General features: G+C 40.1%; 1 protein-coding gene across 15 annotated transcripts in view; it reads right to left on the reverse strand.

Moving 5' to 3' along the window:
- Positions 1–2,743: 2,743 nt before the first annotated feature.
- The window catches only part of DOCK10 (dedicator of cytokinesis 10), a 259,393-nt gene continuing 236,347 nt past the window's right edge, over positions 2,744–25,789 (reverse strand). For 8 of the 15 annotated variants that reach the window (XM_075937573.1, XM_075937576.1, XM_075937572.1 and 5 more), the window contains exons 51-57: positions 19,607–19,753; positions 17,659–17,869; positions 14,133–14,323; positions 12,242–12,342; positions 11,788–11,926; positions 9,024–9,099; positions 2,745–5,649 (exon numbers count right to left, since the gene is read on the reverse strand). In XM_075937573.1, coding sequence (XP_075793688.1) covers positions 5,582–5,649; positions 9,024–9,099; positions 11,788–11,926; positions 12,242–12,342; positions 14,133–14,323; positions 17,659–17,869; positions 19,607–19,753 — 933 coding nt within the window. In that variant the 3' untranslated portion in view covers positions 2,745–5,581. Of the gene's footprint in view, positions 5,650–9,023; positions 9,100–11,787; positions 11,927–12,241; positions 12,343–14,132; positions 14,324–17,658; positions 17,870–19,606; positions 19,754–25,789 lie in introns of all 15 variants that reach the window. The other 7 variants (XM_075937571.1, XM_075937578.1, XM_075937570.1 and 4 more) reach the window with 4 other exon arrangements.

The following is a 25,789-nucleotide window of genomic DNA, read 5'->3' on the forward strand; positions in this document are numbered from 1 at the left end:
TCCCTGCTGTCTGTTCAATGGTCAAGGACTTATTCTATAGGCACAGTGAGCACCAATTCTTACAGACTATCACTAATTTCATTAGACTCACTGTCCAAAATAATAATGCTGTACAATTACATATATCATAAACTCTGTAAGAACATGAAAATTAGAGCTAGGATCTGTTCTTTTCCACTAAGCTTATTGACTTCAAATAATGTAGAAACTAAAGGACAGAGCTGGGCAGACTGCAAACACAAATGTCTTGTCATTTGATCATGTGGATGAGGCCAATGAGAAGATACAGCCCGATTTTCATCCCAGACAAGCAATTCACTCAATGCAGTGTATTATAGAGGTGAAAGGTTGAGCAATTATCTGTAATTGCAGGCATGAGCTAATGTGATCATCACACAAATGGAGAAGAAATTAGCTCTGTGCACAGCGCAGCTGCACAATCCCACATCAGTAGGCCTTCAATTTGCCAAAGCTGCTCTATTTGGTTAAAAAACAAAAACCCGGTGACTATGAATGGAAATGCACTTGTGATAAGCAAGATGAAAAAGCTGGGTAAGAACTGATGCAGTATTTAATTCTGAAACCATTATTCAAATATTGGACATCACACTGTCTTTTGTTATTACTCTCAGAAGTTCTGAATTAAAAAACAAACTTCATGCTATGAGGTAAATAGGATGAAGTTTACTAAGGACAAATGCAAAGTACTCCACTTAGGAAGGGATAATCAGTCTCACACATACAGAATGGGAAGTGACTATCTAGGAAGGAGTGCTGCAGAAAGCAATCTAGGGATCAGAGCGGACCACAAGCTAAATATGAGTCAACAGTGTTACACTTTCAAAAAAAGCAAACATGATTCCGGGATGCAGTAACAGGAGTGTTGTGAGCAAGACATGAGAAGTCATTCCTCTGCTCTATTCTGCAGTGATTAGGCCCCAATAGGAATATTGTGTCCAGTTCTGGGCACCGCATTTGAGGAAAGATGTGGAAAAGCTGGAGAAGGTTCAGAGAAGAGCAACAAAAATGATTAAAGGTTTAGGAAAGACTGAAAGAACTGGGTTTGTTTAGTTTGCAATAGAGAAGACTGAGAGGGGACATGATAGCAGTTTTCAAGTATCTAAAAAGGTGTTTCAAGGATGAGGGAGAAAAATTGTTCTCCTTGGCCTCTGAGGACAGGACAAGAAGCAGTGGGCTTAAATTGCAGCAAGGGAGGTTTAGGTTGGACTTTAGGAAATACTTCCTAACTGTCAGGGTGGTTAAACACTGGAATAAATTGCCTAGGGAGGTTGTGGAATCTCCATCACTGGAAATATGTAAGAGCAGATTGGATAGACATCTGTCAGGGATGATGTGGTCCTGCTGTGAGGGCAGGGGACTGGACTCGATGACCTCTCGAGGTCCCTTCCAGTTTTAGTAGTTTATGATTCTATGAAATTAAGTGGGGTCTCAATCAGAGCAAATTATTATTTTTTTCCCATGTGAAATGTAAACAAATCCCATCCACCTCTAAAGACTTAGGCCCTAATCTTCAGCAAATCCCTGTACCTCATCTCCATCCGCCAGAGCTCTGGTGACTTCAGATGGGCTCTGTATAGGTGCAGCAGCTCCTCTGCACAGAGTTCATAGCAGAATCAGGGCTACATGGGATATGGAGTCCCAGCTGCTCCTGCCTCATCTGTCTCAGGAGTACGATAGGAGGCAGAACTCTGATGAATTTCCCAGGGAGGAGCTCTTTATGAAGGCCTCAGCATTCTCCAGGAAAGGAGGAGTCAGCAGCAGTAGCCACTAGCATAAGCAGAACCAGAAGGCAGGAGGAGACTAGCAGGGGGTTTCTTTCCCCACATCCCAGGGAGTTAGGGCTTTGGAGCTATGGGAGCTTAGAAGCCACCTTGCTCTCCCAGCAGCACCAGGCTGCAGCTTCTTTATAATTTCAGCAATGCCAGTGAAGCGGTACTAGCCTCGGACATGTTTGTGGGGCAGCAGGTTACACATGGAGGGGGCCGACAGTATTGCTGAGCCTCAGGGTAATGTGGTAGATCCTGGCTCCACGCCCTTGGGCAGAAGAAGTGGGACCTTGTATGGAAGGGGTGGGAATGGGGCAGCCAGAACCTCAGTGTCACCCTGCTGCTGGCCCTCAGAGCTGACTGAAGCGCACAAGGCAGGTCTTTGGAGTGTGCTGCCTGGAGCTCCAGCAGTGATTCTAAAGACTCCAGGGCTTTGGCCACCACGTAGCAACCAAGAGCCCTGGGGCCCTTTAGAATCGCTAGGCCTCAGGTAATTTCCCTCATTATCCCTCTCCCCCTGGTGGGCCTGGTTACACACCATGGCTGTGTCTACATTGGCACCCTTTTCCGGAAAAGGGATGCTAATGAGACAAGTCGGAATTGCAAATGCCGTGGGGGATTTAAATATCCCCTGCGGTATTTGCATGAACATGGCTGCTGCTTTTTTCCGGCTCGGGGCTTTGCCAGAGAAAAGCGCCAGTCTAGACAGGATCTTTCGGAAAATAAAGCCTTTTCCGGAAGATCCCTTATTCCTGATTTTAAGAGGAATAAGGGATCTTCTGGAAAAAGGCTTTATTTTCCGAAAGATCCGTGTCTAGACTGGCGCTTTTCTCCGGCAAAGCTCCGAGCCGGAAAAAAGCGGCAGCCATGTTCATGCAAATACCGCAGGGGATATTTAAATCCCCCACGGCATTTGCAATTCCGACTTGTCTCATTAGCATCCCTTTTCCGGAAAAGGGTTCCAATGTAGACACAGCCCATGTGCTGTAACTGAGGTTCCTCAAAATGTGTCCCCCATGGGTGTTTCGCTCTAAGTGCACTTGTACTCCCTGTACCTGCGAGCGGAGATTTCTTTTAGCAATGTCCATTCAGTCACGCTTGCATGTCATTCAGCCTGGTGCCATAGGCTGTTGCTATGTAATACTTTTCCATCTCTACCACAAAACCAGTGACAGAGAACTGAAGTAAAGGAAAGCAGATAGCTGTGCACCAATAGGGACACACAAATTCAAAGAACCACAGTTAGTGCAGTGTGAGTAATAATTCCTTCTTCCATTGTGTCCCGAAGGGTGGTCCATTCAAGCTGACTACCAAACAGTTCCCCTTTAAGGAGGGGGGGGGGGATTTGGAGTGTAGTCCAGCATGGAAGACAATACGGCTGAGCCAAACATTATGTGACCTTGTTTCTGAAAAAAATCGAGAATGTAGGGGATGCCAAAAGAGCTTCTATTTCCCCCATTTGTCAAGCTGACATGATAGCAACCAGAATTGCCATTTTTATCAAGAAATGGAGGAGTGAGCAGGTAGTAGTAGGTTCAATGATGGTCGTGCCAGGCATTTTAGGATCAAATTCAACTCCCAAATTGGAGTAGGGTGTTTATTTGGTGGAAAAATGCTTGATATGCCACCACTGGTCCTGGATGGGTGTCCAGACATTGGATAGTTCTCATTATTGAGAAGACATCAGAGCTGAATAGTGGTGAATCAGGAGTCTTGGATGCTGTGAGGCCTCAGGGAAACTTAATTTCTGCAGTACACAAAATGTTTTTGGTAGAGTGTCCAGGGTTTGAGCTCAGATAATGGTAGCTGAAGGACATACTGTGAGTTTTGAATGATCCAGAGGCAATCTGGATAGAGCCTGACTATTCTTTTTTCATATGATGGTATATTAAGCTGACATAATATTCTCCAACAATGTAACAAGCCTAGTGGATGGAGGAGGGAGGAGGGAAGTGGTAAATGTGATATATCTTCACTTGTGTAATGCTTCATATTGTCTCACATGATCTGCTCATAAGCAAATTAGGGAAATATAGCCTAGATGAACCTACTATACGATGGGTGCACATTTTGGTTGGAGAACCATACTCGGACAATAGTTTTCTGTAGCTTACAGTCAAGATGGAAGGGTATATTGAGTGGGTTTTTTTCCTGGGTCTGCTTCTATTCAGCATCTTCATAAATGATTTGGACAATGGCACAGAGAGTACACTAACAATATTTTCAGATAATACCAAGCCAGGAGGGGTGGTAAGTGCTGTTGTGGAAAGGGTTAGAATTCAAAAGAATCTTGACAAACTGGAGAAATGGTCTGAATTAAATAGGATGAAATTTAATAAGCACAAATGTGAAATACAATTAGGAAGAAGCAATCAATTGCACACATACAAAATGGGAAATGGCTTCCTGGGAAGAAATACTACAGAAAAGGTTCTGGGGTTATATGGATTATAAACTAAATATGTCTCAGCAATGTAATACTGTTGCAAAAAATGTGAGCACCATTGTTGGATGTATTAACAGGGGTATGTAAGCAAGACAGAAGACGTAATTCTTCCACTCTTTTCAGCACTTTTAAGGTTCAACTGGAGTATCATGTCCAGTTTAGGGCACCACACTCTGGAAGAGATGTGGACAAACTGGAGAAAATTCAGACGAGAGCAAAATAAAATAAAATAAAATAAAATAAAATAAAATAAAATAAAGGTCTAGAAAACCTTTGAGGAAAGATTGAGAAAAATGGGTTTCTTTAGTCTGGAGAAGAAAAGACCGAAGGGTAGGGATGTGTCAACCGTCTTCAGATATGTAAAAGGTTGTTATAAGGAACAGAGTGTTAAATGCTTCTTATTTGCTGAGGACAAGATAAGAAGTAATGGGCTTAAATTGCAGTAATGGAGATGCAGGTTAGACATTGGGAAAAACTTCCTAACAAGAAAGGTGATTAGCATGTTGCAAATTATTAAGGTAGGTTGTGGAATCTCCGTCACTGGAGGTTTTTAAGAGCATACTGGACAAACACCTGTCAGGGATGGTGTACGTAATTCTTAGCCCTGCCTCAGTGCAGGGGACTGGACTAGACGATCTTCCAGTCCTACCTTTTGATGATTCTAGAATTCTAACAAAGAGTGCTTTGTCTTCAAAGAGAAAGCCTTATAGACAGTTTTGTACACATACACAAATATTTTAATATAACTGTATCTGAAAAGTTATCCATATTTTAGTACACTTATAATTAACTAAAAAGATAGTCTTTTACATTTTTAAAAAAGACATATTTTACACATCCTCTATTTACAGTTGTGACATACTTAAATGTTATAAAACATCCACTTTTTACCTTCAAAACCATGGTGTCAAACCAGTTTTGAAGCAGTAGCCAAGATAGTGGCTAGTGTGTTGGACACCATGGTTTTAAAATATATGCATACTCGGACTCAGTATTAGATTTATTACCATTTAGAGCAAACTTAGCGCTTGCTGTGGAGCTAAACGTTCAATGGAAATTTCATAACCAGCCCTACTTAATAAAGACTGCTCAATAATAATTAAAAAAAGGATATGAAATGTACAAATATGGGGGCAAAAAAAATCAAGCTAGCAATTTTAAAAAATATTATCACCATGAATACTTCCAATAAATTAAAACCATATTCCACAATCCATTTTCACTGTATTGTTCATTATAATTTTTACATTTAAAAAAAAAAGTCCTCCAAAGGTATATATGAAGTCACAAATTTTTCAGTCAAATGTCAGGATTTGATATCACTGCTCCTGAGAGGGCTGTGTTTGTTCTAGAGATGGTTCGTGAATAGGTTCGTTCCATTCCTTGAGGCTTTGCTGGATCTTCCTTGTATGTAATCTTTTAATTAAAAAAATTAAAAGAAACAGATGAAAACAAAATGAACCTCTTGAGTATTTATTTCAACAACTGTTACTGTTTTCAATTGTCTCATATTTTTGGTTTGTTAACATATTTATTTTGGATGCTTGATAAAGGAATTTTGTAGTTCACAAATGTATTTATCTTCATTTGGAGACCCAACCCTGAAGTTATTACTCAGCCCACACTCCCATTAAGAGGGTTTCCTGATTTCAGGTGGCAGAATTGGACTTCTGGTTGGAGTCCTCAACATAAGTATGTAATATTTTGTCAATCAATATATGGTTAAACCATGTTTTTATTCAACAATATACTCAAGCAATCCCAAATTGAGTAGTCTCTTACACTTTATAAACTCATTAGACTTACTTCTCTCTGACTACTCATAATGTTGCATGTGCACACTCCCATTCTGCAATCAGACCTTTGTACCCATACAGAACCCCACTAATTTGCATGGGGATGAAGGCAATTGCAAAGATCCACTTTATAGTGGGAGCAGGACTAGTAACGTACAGTACAAATATAGGGATGGAGCCTGCACATTTTTACTCACACAGACAAGCCTCCCTTGTGCTAGTAAGGATATGCATGATAAGGCCCATAAACAATTAGACCTAGATGCGTCAGAAAGAAACTCAACAGCAAAAAAACCTTTTTCTCCTGCCACGTCACTGTCTGCTGTGATAAAGGTATATAAAACTTCTAAAAAAAGTTTCCTTTGATCACAGTAATATTTACTTTTTCCACCTATAACAACAATAGACTGAGAGCTTATCTTCTTTCAAGGAAGATTACATGAAGAAGTGAAATATTTCCACAAATGATTCTATTATCATCAGCTCAAGGCATATTGCAGTGGCCAATACTGGATAATAGCATATAACAACACTTTAATAATGCTCTTTGAGGATAATGACAATACCTGGCTTTTATCCAGTACTTTTCATCTGGAGATATCAAAGTCCTTTACCAAGGAAGTAATTATCTTTGTCCCCATTCTACAGATGGAGAAACTGGGGTACACAGAGAGGAAGTGACCTCCCCAAGATCATTCAGCAAGTTGATGCAAAATTGAGAATAGGACCCTGAGTCCCAGCCAAGTGCCCTAGCCACAAGGAATTGCCACTGTTTCTTGTCTTTGCCAACACTTCTTCATAAAGTCTGTATTTAAATAAACACGTTGGCAGTATTTGTACTAAAGAAGTTAGAATTTATCCTAAAACTCTTGTGGTGACTTTCTTTGTTACCTGGGGTCAGCTACCATCAGAATTCCTAATGAAAACTGATCTTGGGCACAAGAGTGACAGAGAAGAATCTTCTCTTCTTTTAGAGCTCATTAAATATGCATTTGCCAGCATATAATGATTACTTGGGATTAGAAAAAAGAGACAGTCTTGCATAACACTCACATTAAAAAAAAAAAAAAAAAAAGGACAAATCCTTCCTCTGTTACAATGAAGAGTAAATAATCTGAAAATATTTTAAAGGAGAAAGCCCTCACATACAATATGAAAGCAACTGCAAAAAGGGGGCCAGATTTTGAAACTCTTACACCAACAAATCCTCTATTATGCAAGTAATTCATTGGACCTCAGTTACTCAGGGAGTAAGATATTGCTTAATATAAGGAAATAAGGGTGGCAAATCTGGCCCTGACTTTTCACTCATTAGAAACATAAAATCCCGCATTAGTGCATGCCGATGGGTGCCTGTGTCTGTGATGTCAGTTACTATGCATCCAAACCCAGGCTTTAGCACACAGTTCATACATGCAAAAGAAATTTTCTATGTGTACTGGTGATTGCACATTTTGTGTGACGTACCTTTTGGACCTGAAAATTCATCCCTAAGAACTATTTTACTATTTAATATCTATGTTGATTGTGTTTACTTTTTCTTTCTTATTCAGCCTCAATAATGAAAATAGAAACGTCATATTTATGTTACATTTTGGTCGGATTCACTTCAGGGTTCTTCTGAAATAGCAGAAAGATGTAGTCTTTGGCATCGGATGAATGCAGTGGAGTATTTAAATAAAATAAAGGTTTCTTAAATCTTGAATGTTGCACCTAAAACTACAGGTTGAACCTCTTTAGCTCAGTACCCTTGGGAGCTGATGGTGCTGAACCAGAGAATTTGCCGAACCACGGGAGATCAATATTGTATAGCAGCATTAACAACACTTCCATTGCTTAGTGGGCTCTTAGAAGATATTTGGTAAAATAACAGCACGGAACTGTGAAAGCCAGGACTGGTGGCTATAAACAAACTTTATGGGACTACCAGAAATTTGGTCAAACCCATGATAAGTGGGCATCCAGCTAACTAAAATCATGCCAGACCATGGATGTTGCCAGATCAGAGAGTGCTGGATTAGAGAGGTTCAATGTGCAGTTGACAGTATCTGTGCCTACACGTCTATATAAGCAATGGTTCCAATTCCACCTCACATACTCACTGGAGCCATTAAGCAGTGTATACTTATGTCTTAGAGCACAACTGGGCCGTTATCTTTAATAATTAGAAATAAAATAAATACATAAGAAATAAAATAAAGAGTAAACAAAACAGGCAGAAAAAGTACACAGAGGGAAAAACAGGTGTTTACTGTAATATTTTGGTTTCTTGGCAACTCAAAAAGTTTTCTTCTTTCCCTTTTCCTTTGGCAATGGTACTATTCAGGCATTTGGCAAACATAATGAGGAGTCATTGTGCCTAGCTCCTAGACTAGAAAAAGTAAGCACAAAAAGATTCTGAGATCCCCATCCACCAGCTTCATCCCCACACGGGAATTCCAAATCACCTTCATACACAAGCACAATGCTTAACCTCTGCCAGGGTCTGTGGTGAGACAGCTGCCATCATTTCCCCCAGGACTCAGATTTAACTGCCTGTACCTGAGCTCCTTTTGCCTGTACAACAGAAGATACCATGCTGCTCTTAACCCTGTTTTATTTCCTGTGCAGTTTCCTGACCCTCTCCTCCAGCTGTCATCGCTATCATTGCAGCACTTGCTGTAGGGCGAGGAAAGCAGATTGTGATCCTTTTCCAATCATTTGGTACCAACAGGTTACCATGCCATATCACGGACAAAGTGCTTCCTCAGTCAAAAGACTCAGGATGTCACCTTTGCTAAACTACATGATCTTAACAGGGTCCGAAGTGTTCGTCCCAAGGCTTTCCCCAAATCCAGACTGCACATGCATCATGTCTTTGTTTGCCAAAAGGATTGAACAAGAGTAGTTAGACATGACACTTATATGGACGTAAAATGTAAGTAAAACAGAAAATTAGCAAGTGAAAGCATGTGACATCAAAGGAAAGTGTAGACATAAGAAAAATAAACATACCACTTTTGTCAACAGTATTGAGGGAAATGTTAGACAAGGAAGAAGAGAAGCTGTATAAGCATGGACCATGATAGAGCTGCCAGGAAAAAAAAAAAAGAGAAGAGCATATGTAATGAGAGTCACTGCCAGGATGTGTACTAACTAAACAGTCTCAAATACAACAAGCAACACATCAGACCATAACGCCATTGAACAGAACATAATACCATTAGGATAGTGCTTCGAGACTTCTCACTGTGAAATAAATATTTCAGCTCTTTTTTGGAGTGTGTACAATGTATGGTGGTAGTGGTGCTCTCTGCTCAGAAGCAGGAAAGCAAAAGGACTCGAGCTGTGCAAAAAAAATCAGACAGCTTGGAAAGCTGGAAGAAAATAATCCTGTTTTATTGCTGTTTAGAAAGCAAAACATTTGGTGTTCTTTTGCCCTTGGTTATATTTCTGTAATAGCAGAAGACAAATTTCAGAGACCTATTAATAGAATATAGCGACTAGATTGTGAAGAACTTTATAGAGAATTGGCATTTTGTATTCATAAATAATGTTTTCACCATGGTGAGACTATAATAGAATAGTTTCCCAAAACACTGCTCAATCAGCAAGGAGAAAAATTTTGAAAGCTGTAAAAGGACGTTCTTTTTTAAACTCACCAGAAAGAAAGGCAAAGTTGAACATGATGATGATGAGAAGAAACAAATTTTTAAGTTAGTTTTGTTTACCATAGATTTTTAAAACACCGTGGTTTTGAGGAAATAACCAACTATCTGAGCTTTTGCTCTGATAGGCTTTGGTGTTACTAATCCCCTTAGAAATCCCCTAACAACCTTGTTGTGCAAAAAGCAATTATATATGAACCTCCAGCACTCTCAGGACCTGACCAATGCTAAACCAGAGAATTGCTGGGCAATGGGAAGTCAACAATGTCTAGCAGCATTACCAACACTTCCACTGTTGTCTGGGCTTTTAGAAGACATTTAGAGGGAAATTAGAATTAAATAACAGCACAGAACACTAGTGGCTATAAACAAACTTTATGGGACCACAGGAAATTTAGCTAGATGTCCACATATCATGAGTGTTGTAGACTAAAATCATGTCAGACCACAAATGTTGCTAGACAAGAGAATGCCCGACTAGAGAGGTAGTCTATCAGTATTTTCCTGCATAGAAAAAAAACCAAAAAAACCTTATAGCTCACTCATACTCAGGTTTGCATTTAAAAAAATATTCACTGGGTATTTTATGCAATTTTAAGTTTGTGTACCGCAAGTAACTTGTTCATTTTGCCTATTTGTTTTTCATTATTTATGGTGCCTAATTTGTTCACCTAAGTCAGATGGTAGTGTTTCTGGTGAGTGACTGGAGGATTAAAACTATTTAAATAGGAGACTCATAAACCATGAACAACAAATAACACATTCAGCACTTCTAAATTCAATACAATAATGCATTTGGATAACTTGTATGACGAATGTGCTAAAACTTATAAAATGTTTGGAATTCAAATATTATCACAAATAAACTAGTGTAATCAGAATCCTCAAATAAAAAACATAGCAAATAATGGACTATATTCACAGCTGGTGAAAATAAGCATATTTCTATTTACGCTAATGGAGCCACACTGATTTACGCCATATGAGAATGTGGCTAAACAACAGCGAAGCAAATTTGTCTGTTTATTTGCAAATATATTTGAGTCACTTCTTATATTATTCAATAAGCTGTAGTTCTCATTCATCTTACTTGTGAAGATACATAATATAAATTAGCTTCCATGGGGCTTATAGAATGGTCAATAAATATTCTTGTAAGATACCAATAATTTTGACCCTGATAATTATGTAACTGAGTAGCTCTGTATACAAATGGTGCTTACATGTGCAATTAACCATGGTGCATGTACAGATTACCTGTTCATGTGTGAGAATTTTGCAGGTGTAATTTAGAGCTGTTCACACACCAACATGCACCAAAATAACTAAATCCATTTTAATTCGTAACTTTTGTTATTTTGGTTTCCGTCTGTTTGGAATCTCTTAGTGTAGATAGGACATTATATGACCTAAATCAAAACAAGACACTCTTAATTTAAAGTAAGAGAGTCCACCCATAGACACAGCACTGAGATAACAAAAGATGTGAATAAAAGGCAATTTAGTTATTCTGGTGGACGTTTGCAGCCCTTGCAAACGTAGCCTATAACTAAAGTTGAGTTTTAGCATGGAGCAATTCTCTACACTGCATAAATAAATTACTTTCTGATTTTGAATGCTATATGTAAACATAAACAATACAGCCAATTATAGGTTTGGTTTAAAAAGCAATTTACTATTATGATTATATACTCACCTCACAGTTGCAAGTTAAACAAAAAAAGTTATCAAGAAATGGAGAGTTTCATTGGCATGCCACCTTAACTAACTTTTCATTTCTCTTGGCTTCAGTGAAGTTCTGGTTCAGGTCACATCTAAAATGACTTTCAACATTGTCATTTAGCATAACAGACTTTTTTTTTACTTCACACATGGCTGGCACAAGGGTTTTTTCCCCCATGAGAGTCGTACACTTAATATAGCAAGAACTATACAGGTCAGGCTTGGATGGTACTGGTCAAAGTGCAGAAATAAATTAGCCCAATAATTGTTGCACTGTCTTGGCTCCAAACTGCATTATTAGTATTTCATTTGTGGGGTCCCTGAAGTTGTATTGTTTCCTCATAGGAACCTCCATCCCAACCACCAAAAGTTGAAATAAAACATCTAACCTGTTCATTCATGACTACAGAGAGCTCGCTGAGCATATCCTTATAATGAGACTTCATTTCTTCTTGATATTCTAACTGGTCCTCTTTAATAAGGCGTTTGTTAACTTCAAGAGCATGTCCACATGTTTCTGCAAACTGCCTACAAACCAAACATACACCAAAGAACATCTATGTAAAAAACTCCAGTGAAAAAATGTTATGTCTCCAATTTTAACTTATAAACCAGTGGAGACAAACTGTGGCCCTTAGTTATAATTCCCATGGGAACTGAGGTCAATGTGATTTACCCACACTTCCAGACAAGTTTTGCCCAAAATCAAATGGCAAGATGTGGCTTTCTCTGGTGCTACATAAAACATTCTGACTAATTTCATGTCATGTCACTGAATGTTTCTCTTCTGCTTGTAATGGCCACACAAAGCCTAACTTTTACGTTTAAAAAATGAATGTTAACCTGAAGATTTCCTTCAGAAGTTTCACTTGGTTATCAGGATACTTCTTAGCATTTGTTTCTTCAAGAAAAGCTCGGGCATATGCCATTGGTCCCGCATTTACCTGTTGGGGGAAAGCACTTGGATTAGGGGGCAGAAGAGTACAGTTTGGCTGTAATTTATAACTCTCAGGGTCAATATGAGCAGAGATTTTGTTCCATATTTCAAAGATATTCTGCCTAGCATAAGGCTGTATTCAGGCATATGCCAAAAGCATTTCCCAACCAAAGCTAAACATGCAAGCTGTGTCTACATTGGCATTCGTTTCCGGAAAAGGACACTTCGGAATTGCAAATCCACGGGGAATTTAAATATCCCCCGTGGCATTTGCATTTACATGGCTGCCGCTTTTTTCCGGCTTGGGGTTTTTGCCGGAGAAAAGCGCCAGTGTAGACGCGATTTTCCAGAAAATAAGCCCTTTTCTGGAGGATCCCTTATTGAAAGTAGGAATAAGGGATCCTCCGGAAAAGGGCTTATTTTCCGGAAAATCGTGTCTACACTGGCGCTTTTCTCCGGCAAAAACCCCGAGCCGGAAAAAAGCGGCAGCCATGTAAATGCAAATGCCACAGGGGATATTTAAATCCCCCGCAGATTTGCAATTCCGAAGTGTCTCATTAGCATCCCTTTTCCCGAAAGGGATGCCAATGTAGACACAGCTATAGTCCTTTATCTTCCATGTGTTCTGAATCAATGGCTTAAGAGAAACTGTTAATCTTCTGAGGTTCCATTTGCCAAATACAAACATGGTAGGTATTTCAATTTAGGAAAAATACCAACATTAGACTGTAGGTCAGCTGCCCAGGAGGTGTGAACTGGAGTAGCTCAAATGCAAGGAAGGGAGCTGTGCTTATTATACCAGCTGATGATCTGGGCACATGTGTCAGATAGGTGAATGTCTTAGAAAGTTTCATATGCAAACAGTATGCTGGATTTTAGTTAATGTAGTGGAGAAACAAATCATACAAAATCACAATGGCCAAAGATGCTCTTTTCTCTAATCCCAGCTTTTCTAAATAGGAAATCATAAAACTGACTGTTCAAGGTTCTCTTTTAAAAAGTATCTGACTGCTCATTTGAGTGCCAGCTTTTAGCTTGATATGGCCAGGATGCTCAGGTTAGAAAGATCTTACCATTTATCAGAGGAACACTAAGGGTATGTCTAAAATACTATGGCACTGAGTGAGCCCAAGTTAACTGAGTTGGGCTTGTGAAGCTCAGGTTGCTGAGCTAAAGGCTGGGATTAGAGAAAAGAGCATCTTTGGCCATTGTGATTTAGCGTGATTTGTTTCTCATTAGCTATCTTGATTTAGAGCTCCAGGAGGCACTGGGGAGGAATAACTAAGAATGGCCCTGGTGAGGAACTATTGTGAAACAGCAGCAGTCGAGTGTCTACACATGTCTTATTTTGAAATAGCTATTTCGGAATAAGAATTATTCCTCGTAGAATGAGATTTACAGATTTCTGAAATAATTTCAAAATAACGGAATGGCTATGTAGACGCTCACATTGTTATTTCAAAATAACGCTAATTATCTTGACATAATGGTGCACTGAAATTTTTAGCTTTGCAGCCTGAGCCCCGCAAGCCTGAATCAGCTGACATAGGTCAGCTGCAGCCTGGAATCTTTTATTGCAGTGTCAACATACCCTAACAGACTTAATTATAGCAACACTAGCAGGCATTGATCCAACACCCATTAAAGTCAATGGGAGTCTTTCCACTGATTTCAATGGACCCTGGAACAAGACCTGAATATTCTGGAGAAAAAATTGATTAAATATGCTCCACAAGTTGCAAAACTCCAAACGAAAAAGTTGGCGGGTACATAAGCATAAAATTGAGCCACTGTTACCTTGACGCTGACACTTCCTTGAAGTTTAAGCTGCAGTCTAATCATATCCACTTCTTCCATTGTGCAAAGCTGTTTAAGTTCTGAAACCTTTTTGGACATCTCATCAATAGCTACTTCAATGGGGTTCAGTTCTGTGCTTGTTTGGCTTATGACTTGAATACGTTTCTTCACGTAAGGAAATAAATGACTGGCTGCTCAAAAACAAATGTAAAACAGTCAGAAATTCCACCCCCACAAGTTGGCACTTATGTAAGCAGTGCTACTGGGTTGATAGTTTAGGCTGCACCCAGTTTTTCTATTTTATAAACACCTTTGTGATCCAGGAAAATTAATACAGCTCAGTAGGTCCAAACATATACTTTGATGAAGTCACTACTGGATCCATTTTGAATTCTAGCATTATTTGTCTCATATATTTCTCTGAACCTGACAGCACACGACTCTTAAAACTTAAGAGATTTTAAAATTCACACATTTCTTATACTGCATTAGGGCCTAAGTCTGTGTGTAACTTTAGGCACTTCAGCAATTCCACTAAAATAAAAAAAGATTACTCACGTTAGGCATGAGCTTAAGCATTTTGCTTAGTTGAGGCCTGTATCTTCTATGTTCACTAATAGTGACAAATCAATCATGAAACAGTAATTCCCTCATGCCCCCTGCAAGGCTTTCTTTCTCAACAGATCCCCCTCTAGACTGCTGCTTTTTGCCGATAAAGTGCTGAGTCGGCAAAGCGCGGTGGCCATTTTTATGCAAATTAGATGCAGGATATTTAAATTCCTGCCTCATTTGCAATGTCGACCTGCCTAATCTGCATCCCTCTGCCAACAGAGGGATGCAGTCTAGACATACCCTAGGTGGGGTTGCAAAGACTCATATCCTTTGTAGACTGGGCACCTGTAATGCACACTGACCAGTGGTTTACAAGTGCCCTGATTGTCTTGTGCCCTTTCCCCACAGAATCATAGTACTAGAAGGAACCTCAAGAGGTCATCGAGTCTAATCCCCTGCCCTCACAGCAGGACCAAGCACTGTCTAGATCATCCCTGACAGGTGTCTGTCTAACCTGCTCTTAAATATCTCCAGTGACGGAGATTCCAATGCACATACATACAATATGATGGGAGCTAATTTAGCTACAACTAATCAGGAAAGAGATCTTGGAGTTATCTTGGATAGTTCTCTGAAAACATCCACGCAGTGTGCAGCGGCAGTCAAAAAAGCAAATAGGATGCTAGGAATGATTAAGAAAGGGATAGAAAATAAGACGAAGAATATCTTACTGTCCCTATATAAAACTATAGTACTCCCACATCTTGAATACTGCATACAGATGTGGTCTCCTCACCTCAAAAAAGATATTTTGGCATTAGAAAAGGTTCAGAAAAGAGTAACTAAAATGATTAGGGGTTTGGAACGGGTCCCATATGAGGAAAGGCTAAAGAGACTGGGATTTTTTAGTTTAGAAAAGAGGAGACTGAGGGGGGGATATTCTAGAGGTATATAAAATCATGAGTGATATGGAGCGGGTGAATAAAGAAAAGTTATTTACTTGTTCCCATAATATAAGAACTAGAGAACACCAAATGAAATTAATGGGTAGAAGGTTTAAAACTAATAAAAGAAAGTTCTTCACACAGCACAGAGTCAACCTGTGGAACTCCTTGCCAGAGGAGGCTGTGAAGGCTAGAACTATAACAGAGTTTAAAAAAGAGCTAGATAAATTCATGGAGGTTAGGTCCATAAAAGGCTATTAGCCGGGGGTAAGGAATGGTGCCCCTGGCCTCTGTTTGTCAAGGCTGGAGAAGGATGGCAAGAGACAAACTGCTTGATCATTGTCTTTGGTCCACCCCCTCTAGGGCACCTAGCACTGGCCACTTTTGGTAGACAGGATACTGAACTAGATGGAACTTTGGTCTAACCCAGTATGACCGTTCTTATGTTCTTATCTATAGCTGCCCCCAACCAACAGCTGCTCCTCTTCTCATTGTTACATCTAGTTTCCCTTTTGAAAACTGCCAATGCTTTATTTTATGTGTATAATTGCTATAAGTTCAAACACTTCTAAAATGTACCCATTTTACTCATGCAAAATAGAACACATATAATTGACAAGAAGAAAATGGGATGAGGCAGTGGATGTAAAGGTGGACATGGGGGAGCAATGGAAAAGTGATAGTGAAGGTGGAGAGAGGCATACGATTTCAGGCTTGTACATAAAGCAAGGGATGGAGGATGGGTGTGTGCTTTGGAGTAAATCTGACCCAGCAGCAGGGCAAGGAAATTGGAGAGCTGACAAAACCACCCTATCTGATTAGATGTTTACAGATTATTAGACTAATATGCTAAGATCATAATAAATGCACCTTCATTTCAATAACACTATTCCTTCCCCGCTCCAAAGTCTACATCCAAGAACTTATTACTGCTCAGAAATTAAAGAACACCCAGTATTTTCTGTGCTTTATCCCCTCGCCCATGTAGCTGTATTTTATAAGAGATGCTATCAGATATCAGATTTTTCTCCCTGACTGCACAAAACCTTTAGATGACAAACTCTGTGCTGCAAGCAGCTTTTCCTTTTTGGCTCTTTGGGGAGAAAATATATCCTGAAGTCAGATGAGATCTAAACTCTCTGTCATTTTGAAGCCTTTCCTTGAATGCCAGCCTCTGTATTCCGTTTTACTCATGAGAAAAAAGCTCATCAAGTGCATATTCAGACAGTTATTTGTACACTCATCCACAATTTCAGATATATCACGTTTTAGCAGTAATTTCATGGATGTTTATCACTCTTCTTTAAGATTAGCTCTTTATCATGATTGAAATCTTGATATTTTCTGTTCTGCACCACAGTTTAATCTGATTCAATGGATATTGGGGCCTGCAATACTTCTTGCAAAAGGATATCTTCCTGTCTTAGAACATAGGGACTTCTGGGTATATCTTCCATTGGCAAGACATAAGCTAGATAGGATTTTATTTTTATATATTTATTCAGCAATATATAGTAGCCTTCTGTAAATTTGGTATCATGTTCTAATTTTTAATAATTTTTAATAAATACTCATATCTGAAGTGGTTAATTTTTCTAAACTGGACAATGTTACAAACTCCAATCTGGTTTATATTTAATCTACGCAATCTTAGATGAATAAAGAATGAGGATTCTGATTAAACTGCTGTAAATTAAGAGTAATTCTGCCGAGAAAGTGGGCTGAGTGAGAGGAGCATAACTAGGAAGAAAATGTAAGCTGATTCTTCTACAAAGAGATTTTTTTCTTTTGTTATTTAATTGTCTGCAAAATCATATAATATGTGCAATTTGACATATTAAAGACTATCCACAGAAATATGGACACAGTGAAATGGTTATTGCTCAGCTAAAACTGTGTACAAAATCATTGGCAAACAGCAGATTGTGGACCATGTTGTGCATATTGATGTCTGAGCAGCACTACCCTTGGAAATCATATGTACTCCTTTACAGTCAGAACTATGAACAGAAAAAAAGGCAGCAACATACTTGTCAGGATTGTGCGTCTCTTGCATTGCTCTTCTACTCCTCCGTGTTTCTTCCCTGACAGCGTGAAAGGCGTTTCAAATACAAAACGGCTGATGTTGTGATGCATTTCAAAGTCAGTCTTCCTGTCCTCAGCCTCCTTCTCGTCAAAGAAAGGCGTGACGTATGTGACCTGGATATAAGCGTATTTTGGATCCAAGTCTTTCGGATTGACCTGTGTTAACATTGTTACACAATAAAACAATTTATTTGAGACTGACTTTGTATTAGTATTCATACAATGCCTGAGTGTTGATTATAGGCTTGCTGTTTTTACTCGGTGTGATTTTATGGATATTTGTGTAAACATAGCTCATGATTTTCAAAAAGTGATGTTGGACACATACATTAACATTTAGATAATTAACCCTGGGGAATGATTTTCAGTTGAAGTCAATGGGAGTTTTGAGTACATTTCAATGGCAAAAAGGGATGCGGGTTGAATGTAAAATACAAATAGGGCTGAATTCTGACCCATGACACTCGGCCATGCAGGGAAGCAGAGAACATAAGGCAACCCATTACTCCTCTCAGTGGACTGCCAACCTCAAAAGTCACAGTTAGGCTATGTCTACACTGCAGTTGGGAGTGAGCCATCCACACCGGGTAGACAGACTCATGGGCTTGAACTGAAGTGCCAAAACCAGCCACATGGACACAGTGGCTTGGCTGGAGCTCAATCTTTCAAGCCACCAATTTCAGGTGGGATTGCTCTGCTGCCTCCGCTGTTGTAGCTGTGCTGCCACAGCTACATCACTATTCATACTAAAACGGCGAGGTCACACCCGTACCTCCTAGTGTAAATGTAGCCTTAACAGAGGCAAGCCAGTCCCACCCCTATGCAGTTTATTCACCAGCCTCCGCAACTGGGAAGGCTGGGAAGAGAAAGGGGCAGAGCTCGGCACCAACAGTACAGCAGGACCATGACAAAAAGCAGAGTAAGCTATGTCAGAGTAAGCTTGCACCATTCAGTATACCCCTGGATCAAGGGGGAACCAGGACCAGACTGTGACTCTGCTCCTGCATTACTCCCACTAAGTGCTGCCTCTTACTCAGGGCTTGAGTAACACACTATTTTGAATGAAAGGAACATGTTTTTTGCCAATTAACAGAAGTGCAGCACATCTTTTGAAAGAACTCTATGGATCAATGCACTGCTCCCACTAGGGATGTTAAATATCGGGGAACTGAATAGTCGTGTAACCACATGAAATCTTAGTTGTTACATGACTATTCAATAGCCCCCGGGGGCAAGGCTGGTAGCCAGTGTGCTCCCGGCCCCACTCCCTGGGAGACCCTTGCCTCCCTGTATTAGAGACAGCAGTGCAGAGTGGTAGGGGGAGCTGATCTGTGAGGGGAGACCGTTAAAAAACAGCTCCCCTCATGGACATAGAGGCAGCAGCACATGGGGGGCAGTAGCCCCATCTGTACCGGGGGTCCAAGCTCAGACCCCTCTGCAGACAGGAGCTGCTGCTGCGAAGCAGCCTCTGCCGGTGGCGGATCCAGGCTTGCCACAGACAGAGGCTGCTCTGCAGGGTGAAGAGCAGCCTCTGGCATAGGAAACTCAGGCCCACAAACGATGCGTCACAGCAGTCTCCCCTGCCCCCAACTCCTGCTGCTGCTTCTGAAAGAGGCAGCAGCACAGGGGTAAGAGGAGAGGCAGGCAGCACAGCAGAGATGGTGCTAGGGAGAACTGGATTTTAAGCTGGCTCCCCCCAGCACCAGCTTCTGCTTCCCCCCGCTTGCTTCCCCTGATACAGTGGCAGCAAGGGGGGGGGGGGGGAGAATAATGCATGTAGTCAACAAGATTAACCAATAAGCACAGGCTTATCAGTTAATCATATAGTCAACTACAGGTTGACATCCCTAGCTCCCACCTCACATGCATCCAAGGGGAGCATTTTCCACATACCTTATTGGAATCTTGGATCATCTTCACATTTTCTGATCCAAACTTATCTGCATAAAGTTTTAGCAGTCTCTGAGAGATCTCAGACAGCCCTGTTAACTTGGGCTCTTTATAAATATACTCTTTACCTTCCTCTTCTTCAAAAAAGCCCTGTTCAAAACAAATAGAAAAGATTAATTAGTGTAACAGATCCAGCAAACTAATTGTAAACTGAAAACAACACATACAAGTTTACTGTGACATAAGGTTTAATGTATCCAGTTGTTTAGATACTGAAGTCATTGACTGGTTTTACAGCATATGAATGATAAACACAGTAAACAAAATTCAACATTAGACTTTAGACATTCATGCATCTAAATTTAATCAGCTGGACAAGACAATTATTGTGAAATAGAATGTATTGGAAGATTTGTTTGATAGTCATTTACGTATAATGCATGATTTTATTTGACTATGTGGAGAGAATGCCATCTAGTGGTATATTCTAGCCATAAATTACAGATGACTAAATTAGTAGTGTCCCATGGATTCACATGAAATACAGTTCTCTCTTTACACAACAACAAATCTCTCAAGCAGTAAGAGCATAAAATTGATTAGAATGCCATGCACAACTGTGTGGGAACAAGAAATGAACCGATCTGTATCTGAGTTCATTTGTGTAGCGTGCTCTGCTGTAATCTTGAAAAAACAATAAAATATGGTGGTATCTTCAAAGACAATGTAACATCTTATTTACATTGGAAAGGAAAAAACTGCACAGACTGTCGACTTTTATACAAAAAGGCTGCTGTACAATTTGCAAAACCAGTACTTACAAGGTTGGATGTAGCTAGCAGTACATTAATAAAAAAATCTGTTGAAGAACAAAATAAGAACCTGCCAGTTTCCATAAGAAAATGAATATATGAAATACACCTTATGCAAATAAAACACACATTCAGCCAGGAAAGATTTTATACTAAAGTATTGGTATACGCATTACTCCACTAACAATAATTGGGCTTTACCACTGACAGTGGGAAAACAAGCATTTTATTTAGTAGATGAATGTAAAATGTAAAATACAAATAGGGTATAATCCTGACATGTGATGCTCAGCCGGGGAAGGGAGAGGGGGCACAAGGTGGATGGGCTTCTTTTTAGGATTTCATACTCTGGTGCTAGATTTTTGGCTATGCAAATATTGCAGCACACACCCAAATAATGCCCCCTTTCTTGTCAACAAAAAAAAAGGACTCATTTATCTGGGATGTCAGAGGAGATTGTTAGTAAAGTTTAACAGCTACAGTACAGATAGCAAGTCAGAATGGGAAGGGTAAAAAGGACAGCAAAGGAACACACAAATAAAACCCTTTAGCCCTGACATATTGTGGGACAGATGCCTGGAGTTGTAATATTCTTTAGTAAGCAACAGAGGAAAAGTCCCATCACTAAGAACTAATGGCAGGCAGAAGAGGAGACATACAATCTAGAACTTTCAAAGATGCCTATGGGGGTAAGACAATGAACTCCCATCAAAGTTATTGGGAGTTGGGAAGCCCCAGTCAAAAAGTAAATGATCACATTTCAACAACCTTGGCCTCAAGGGAAAAAATAGAGAAAAAAAGATTAATTATCTGCAGGGATAATAATTACAAAATGATATCTGAGAGAGTTCCAGCTTTGTAAAAATAAATTAACTAAACATGTTAATGCTCATCTAGAAAATGTGAAAGAGATAAAGGAATTGATCTTTATTTCAGAAGAGCTCAAATGAAAGGACAAAAGTGTTACTGAGGAGCTTACATCCTATAAAGACTTATTTGGGTGACTGATTGTCATGGGACTCCAATGCAGGAAGGGTTTGCAGCCTCATAAATTGCTTTCTGATCCTACTCCTGGCTGAAGTCAATGAAAAATGACTTCAGGTGAAAGCAGATGAAAATGCCATTAATTCTATCCAACCCCAATAAAAAGCTAATCTGAATGATTCTGACTGAAAAATCTTCTTCTTTATGTAACCACTGAGTTAAAAATAGATTTTTGAAATTAATTCTGCTCTGAGCTGGGGGAACATACCCTCTTCAGTTACTGACATGATACATTTTTGCTAGCTAAAGCACAACGTTTACATGGACGTGTCAGACCACCATGCTGGTGCAGTATAGCACTCTGAGGTGATATCTGTGTTAATCAGTTCAGTAAAAAAAAGATAAGGGGCAGATTTCTTCTAGTCTTTAATAGGAGAGAATATTCAAAAGTGTGGTCTCTAACAAAACTTCAAATGACAAGCAGGAGTTAATTGGAAACCATATAATAATCCTGTCTGCCATTAAGCCACAGATCTGGCAAAGCCCATCGAATTAGAATAAACGTTTTGTAGGTGTCAACTATCCTTCAGTTTAGGGATTTAAAACTGTTAAGCCTCTGTTTCTCCTTTTGCTTTTCATCTGTCTTGTCTATTTAGATAAGAATCTGTTAGGGGATGGGGCAGAGGTTCACTATGTTTTTGTACTGAGGTTAGCACTACAGTGTTTCCAATTGGGTTGGTGTTTGTGGGCAGAACTGCAGTACAAATGTACAGTCGTAATGGCCAGAGTTACATACTGAAGTGAGGAACAAATCCAAATGTTTTCCTGTAAAAATGAGGAAGAACGGCCCCTGCGCAAGAGGGGTTTTTTGTGCAAAAAGGAGCCATCTACACAGCTCCTTTTTGCGCAAAAACCTCTTGTGCAAAAGCGGCTGCTAATTAATTATGCCAATGACATGCGGTGATATTCCACTCCATGCTTTATTTGCATAAGCTTTTGCGGAAGAAGGCTACAGTTCAGATGTAGCCATAAGGACCAGAGACAATCTGGTCCTCAGTCTTTTTAAGAGGCATATATGGAGAGGTTGCTAGTGAAAGTACTTGTTGAGCCAGCTGTATGGGCAAAGCATTTATTTGATGCATTTGTAATGAGCCCATCACCACTGTGCCTAGAGACCAGATGCATATGCAATTTGCAAGCTTTTGAAAGAGACACACTTTCCTTCCCTCTTTTGATTTCACCACTTTCTGTGGAAAGTGAGGTTGCCATTCTCACTTGTTTCCTCAGGAAGAACCCAACAGTGCCTAACACGGTGTTGGTCATTCTTATTGTAAGAGAGCGGCAAGACTCAGGCTAACCTTCATACATAAGGGGTTCAAGCGTTGACCTGACATTGTGACTCTTGCATCCCACTCCCAACAGTTATAGCTTGAACACCATCAAATTCAGTTTCCCAACTGACTGGTCTCCCAAAGTGAGTCTCAGGGCAGGAGTAAGCCCCGGTCCAGTAAGGCTTCAAAGAGTAGCACCAAGACCCTCAAGCAGTTTTTATTCTGGCTGGGAAGTCAGTTAATGGCAAAGAACAACAGAATGTCTGTAGAGCAGGCTGGCTGCTGCTTGGAAAGGCATGACCTTCTGCATGGCCTTTAATGACCAGTTCCAGGCAGAATGCACTGAAGTAGTATAACCTCGAGGTGATGAAGCGTGGGATTGTCATTGCTGGGTTCAGATCAGCTAGAAAAGGGCACAGTGTCCTACCCAGCCAATGATGCAGACAGTATTTCAGGCATTTGCTGGGTTTTTTTGGGTTTGAGGGACTAGCAACAAATACAATAGGACGCTGAGGCTGCATTTGACCTTGACAGCTGGTAAGAGAATTCCAAGATTTACATTTCTTAAGGTCTCGAATTTCTTCTTTTCTCTTACCAGTAGCATATCAGATCCATCCAGACTAAGCCTGAGCTAGTTACAATTCATCTCAACCCTTACCTTGCACAGGCACTAGGACATCTGAATTCCGGCACTGTCTGGAAATGAGACCTTGAATTGGATATGACACCATATTGATGGTGCAAAAGGCCACAGTGTCTTACCACCTCCCCTGTGCTGAAAATGATGACAGAACTCATAGGCAAAGTGCCTTTGGGAAGAAAGAGCAGCCCCCTTTTGTGGGCCGCTGGGATTTATTCAGCCGATGACAAGATCAGACATCTTAATGAAACTCTGCTCACCATTGCTACATCTTCCTGGGGAGACAACAGCCCCCCTTGGAATGAACTACCTCTAGGCTCTAGTTTATGCAGAAGTCTGAATATGTATAAATGTGTACAGGGCACACTGTAGAAAGGGAGAGAAATTCCTAGCTGCACTGGGAAGGATGAATTAATCTGAGTTCTCTTTGTAATCTAACAACCAGCTGAGTGAGAATACAAGGCATCCCCGCTATACATCCAAGATATGTTCCAAAAATGTGACTGTAGAGACAACTTAAAGCGGGGAATTTTTTTCCTGCATCTGACTTCCATTTGCGTAGACTGTTTTTTTTTTTGGTGGGATTTAGGAGTGGAGAATGGGAGAATTTATAACGCATCAGTTCATACAAGCGTCGATGACTTTAGTGTGGAACCGATGTATACCAAGGCAACTTATGGCGGGGATGCCCTATAACATGGGTCACTGAAAAGAAGATGGGAAGCCAAGTTTTGTGTTCCTGAAATCTCAGATTTTAACAAATAGGTACAAACCTGGGGGTATCTCACTGCTCAGCCCCAGTTGTGCTGTGCTAAAGAACTACTCAGCTGAGACTAAATGAAAGGATTTAAAGTGCCCTTGAGTGAGTGTCCTTCCCCATATCAGCCAAATCAGAACATGCAGTTGTTCTGCATTGTTAAAAGCCGCAATAGTCCGAGGCACATAAGAGACCTAACTTTTCCAATGCTGATGTGTATATGCGTGTGCAGGTACAGGCACTGGGCATAAATGTTAGCTGCCCTTGCAGAGGTGCACAAAAAGCATGGGGACAATAAGAACTTCCTAGGGATTGGACAGAATCCTATTGTGGAGCTCTGAAGGGGAGAACTGATCATCATTACCGCCCCAGCCAGTGGGGCTGCAGAGTTCCAGCCTTTCCATGGGTGGCAGAGCCATTGGTTCGCATGTACAAGCCAACGCCTCTTGAGGGTGCTAGCAGCAATGTAATCCCTCTGCAGAGACCTCCTGCAAACCTGGCAGAGTCTTGGCTCTCACAGGCAGAAGTGTGGATTTTCAGCGGCCAGTGCTGATTTTACTCCTATAGAATCACTGTGCTTGTGAACTTGGGGGTGCATTCAAGAGGTCTACACCACTGAGAAGCTAGCGCTCCCATGGAAAGTTACCGTACACTTGACTATAATCTTGACACCTGGGGCACACAGAATTCTGTCCATTTTTATGGCTGGTTACTCTTTCAGATACACTGGAAAATACAGAGTGATGTTTGCCCATTATTCAGAGAGGGTTAAAATAGTGCAGTTTTAAATTTTCACTGTGAACCTTTGAAATCCTTCCTTAGTGTCAACAGAGAATACACATACAGTAAGAAGCTGCACTCTTCTAAGAGAGTTTTATGCAATCTACCCTCTATGGGTAGTTTTTGTTGCAAGGGAGAAATGCAAAAGTGGTGCACCATGCTCTTGCTATTCATATGAGAAGTATTTTTCATATTAATGTTTCTGCCATTTTTGAACAGGTAATTAACTTTTAAATGCTGATTTTCACTCTATTTCATCTCAGTTTTGTTATACTGATTAGAGTAATTTTAATATATTTACATTAGTCAATGTCATTTCCACTATATTTTCATTAGAACTTTTTGCTGGGATGATTAATAACTATCACATTGTTGTCCAGCATCTTCAAACCTTAGGGTAACCCAAACCCATAGGTAGGTGATTAAATTAAAGTCCTTGATTTTCAGAAATTCTGAAAATGTACAACTTCCACTGAAACAAAAATACAACAGTAAAGTCAGTAATAGCTGCAAAGCCTCAGCATCTCGGAAAAACAAAAGATGTCTAAATAAGGATTTGGTCTTCTAAGTTTGTAAAGTTTGGATCTGGTATTACTGAGATGAAAAGGGCATGTTGGCCATATCTATACTAGGAAACTATTTTGAAATTAGTAAATTCAACTTAACAAATCCTGATTGAACAAACTCGAACTAGCATGTCCACGCTATGGGGAAGCCTCGAAATTAGTTTGAGGCAGATTTCCTTAATGTGGACATGCTACCTCAACATAGAGCTCCAGAAAGCACTGGGGAGTAATTAATTTGAGTTATTCTGGGGAGTAATTATATCAAAATAGCATCACCGGAGCACCCACACTACTATTATTTTGAAATAATTATTTC

The sequence above is a fragment of the Pelodiscus sinensis genome, chromosome 10 (assembly GCF_049634645.1).
Source record: "Pelodiscus sinensis isolate JC-2024 chromosome 10, ASM4963464v1, whole genome shotgun sequence".
NCBI classification, from domain to species: domain Eukaryota; kingdom Metazoa; phylum Chordata; order Testudines; family Trionychidae; genus Pelodiscus; species Pelodiscus sinensis.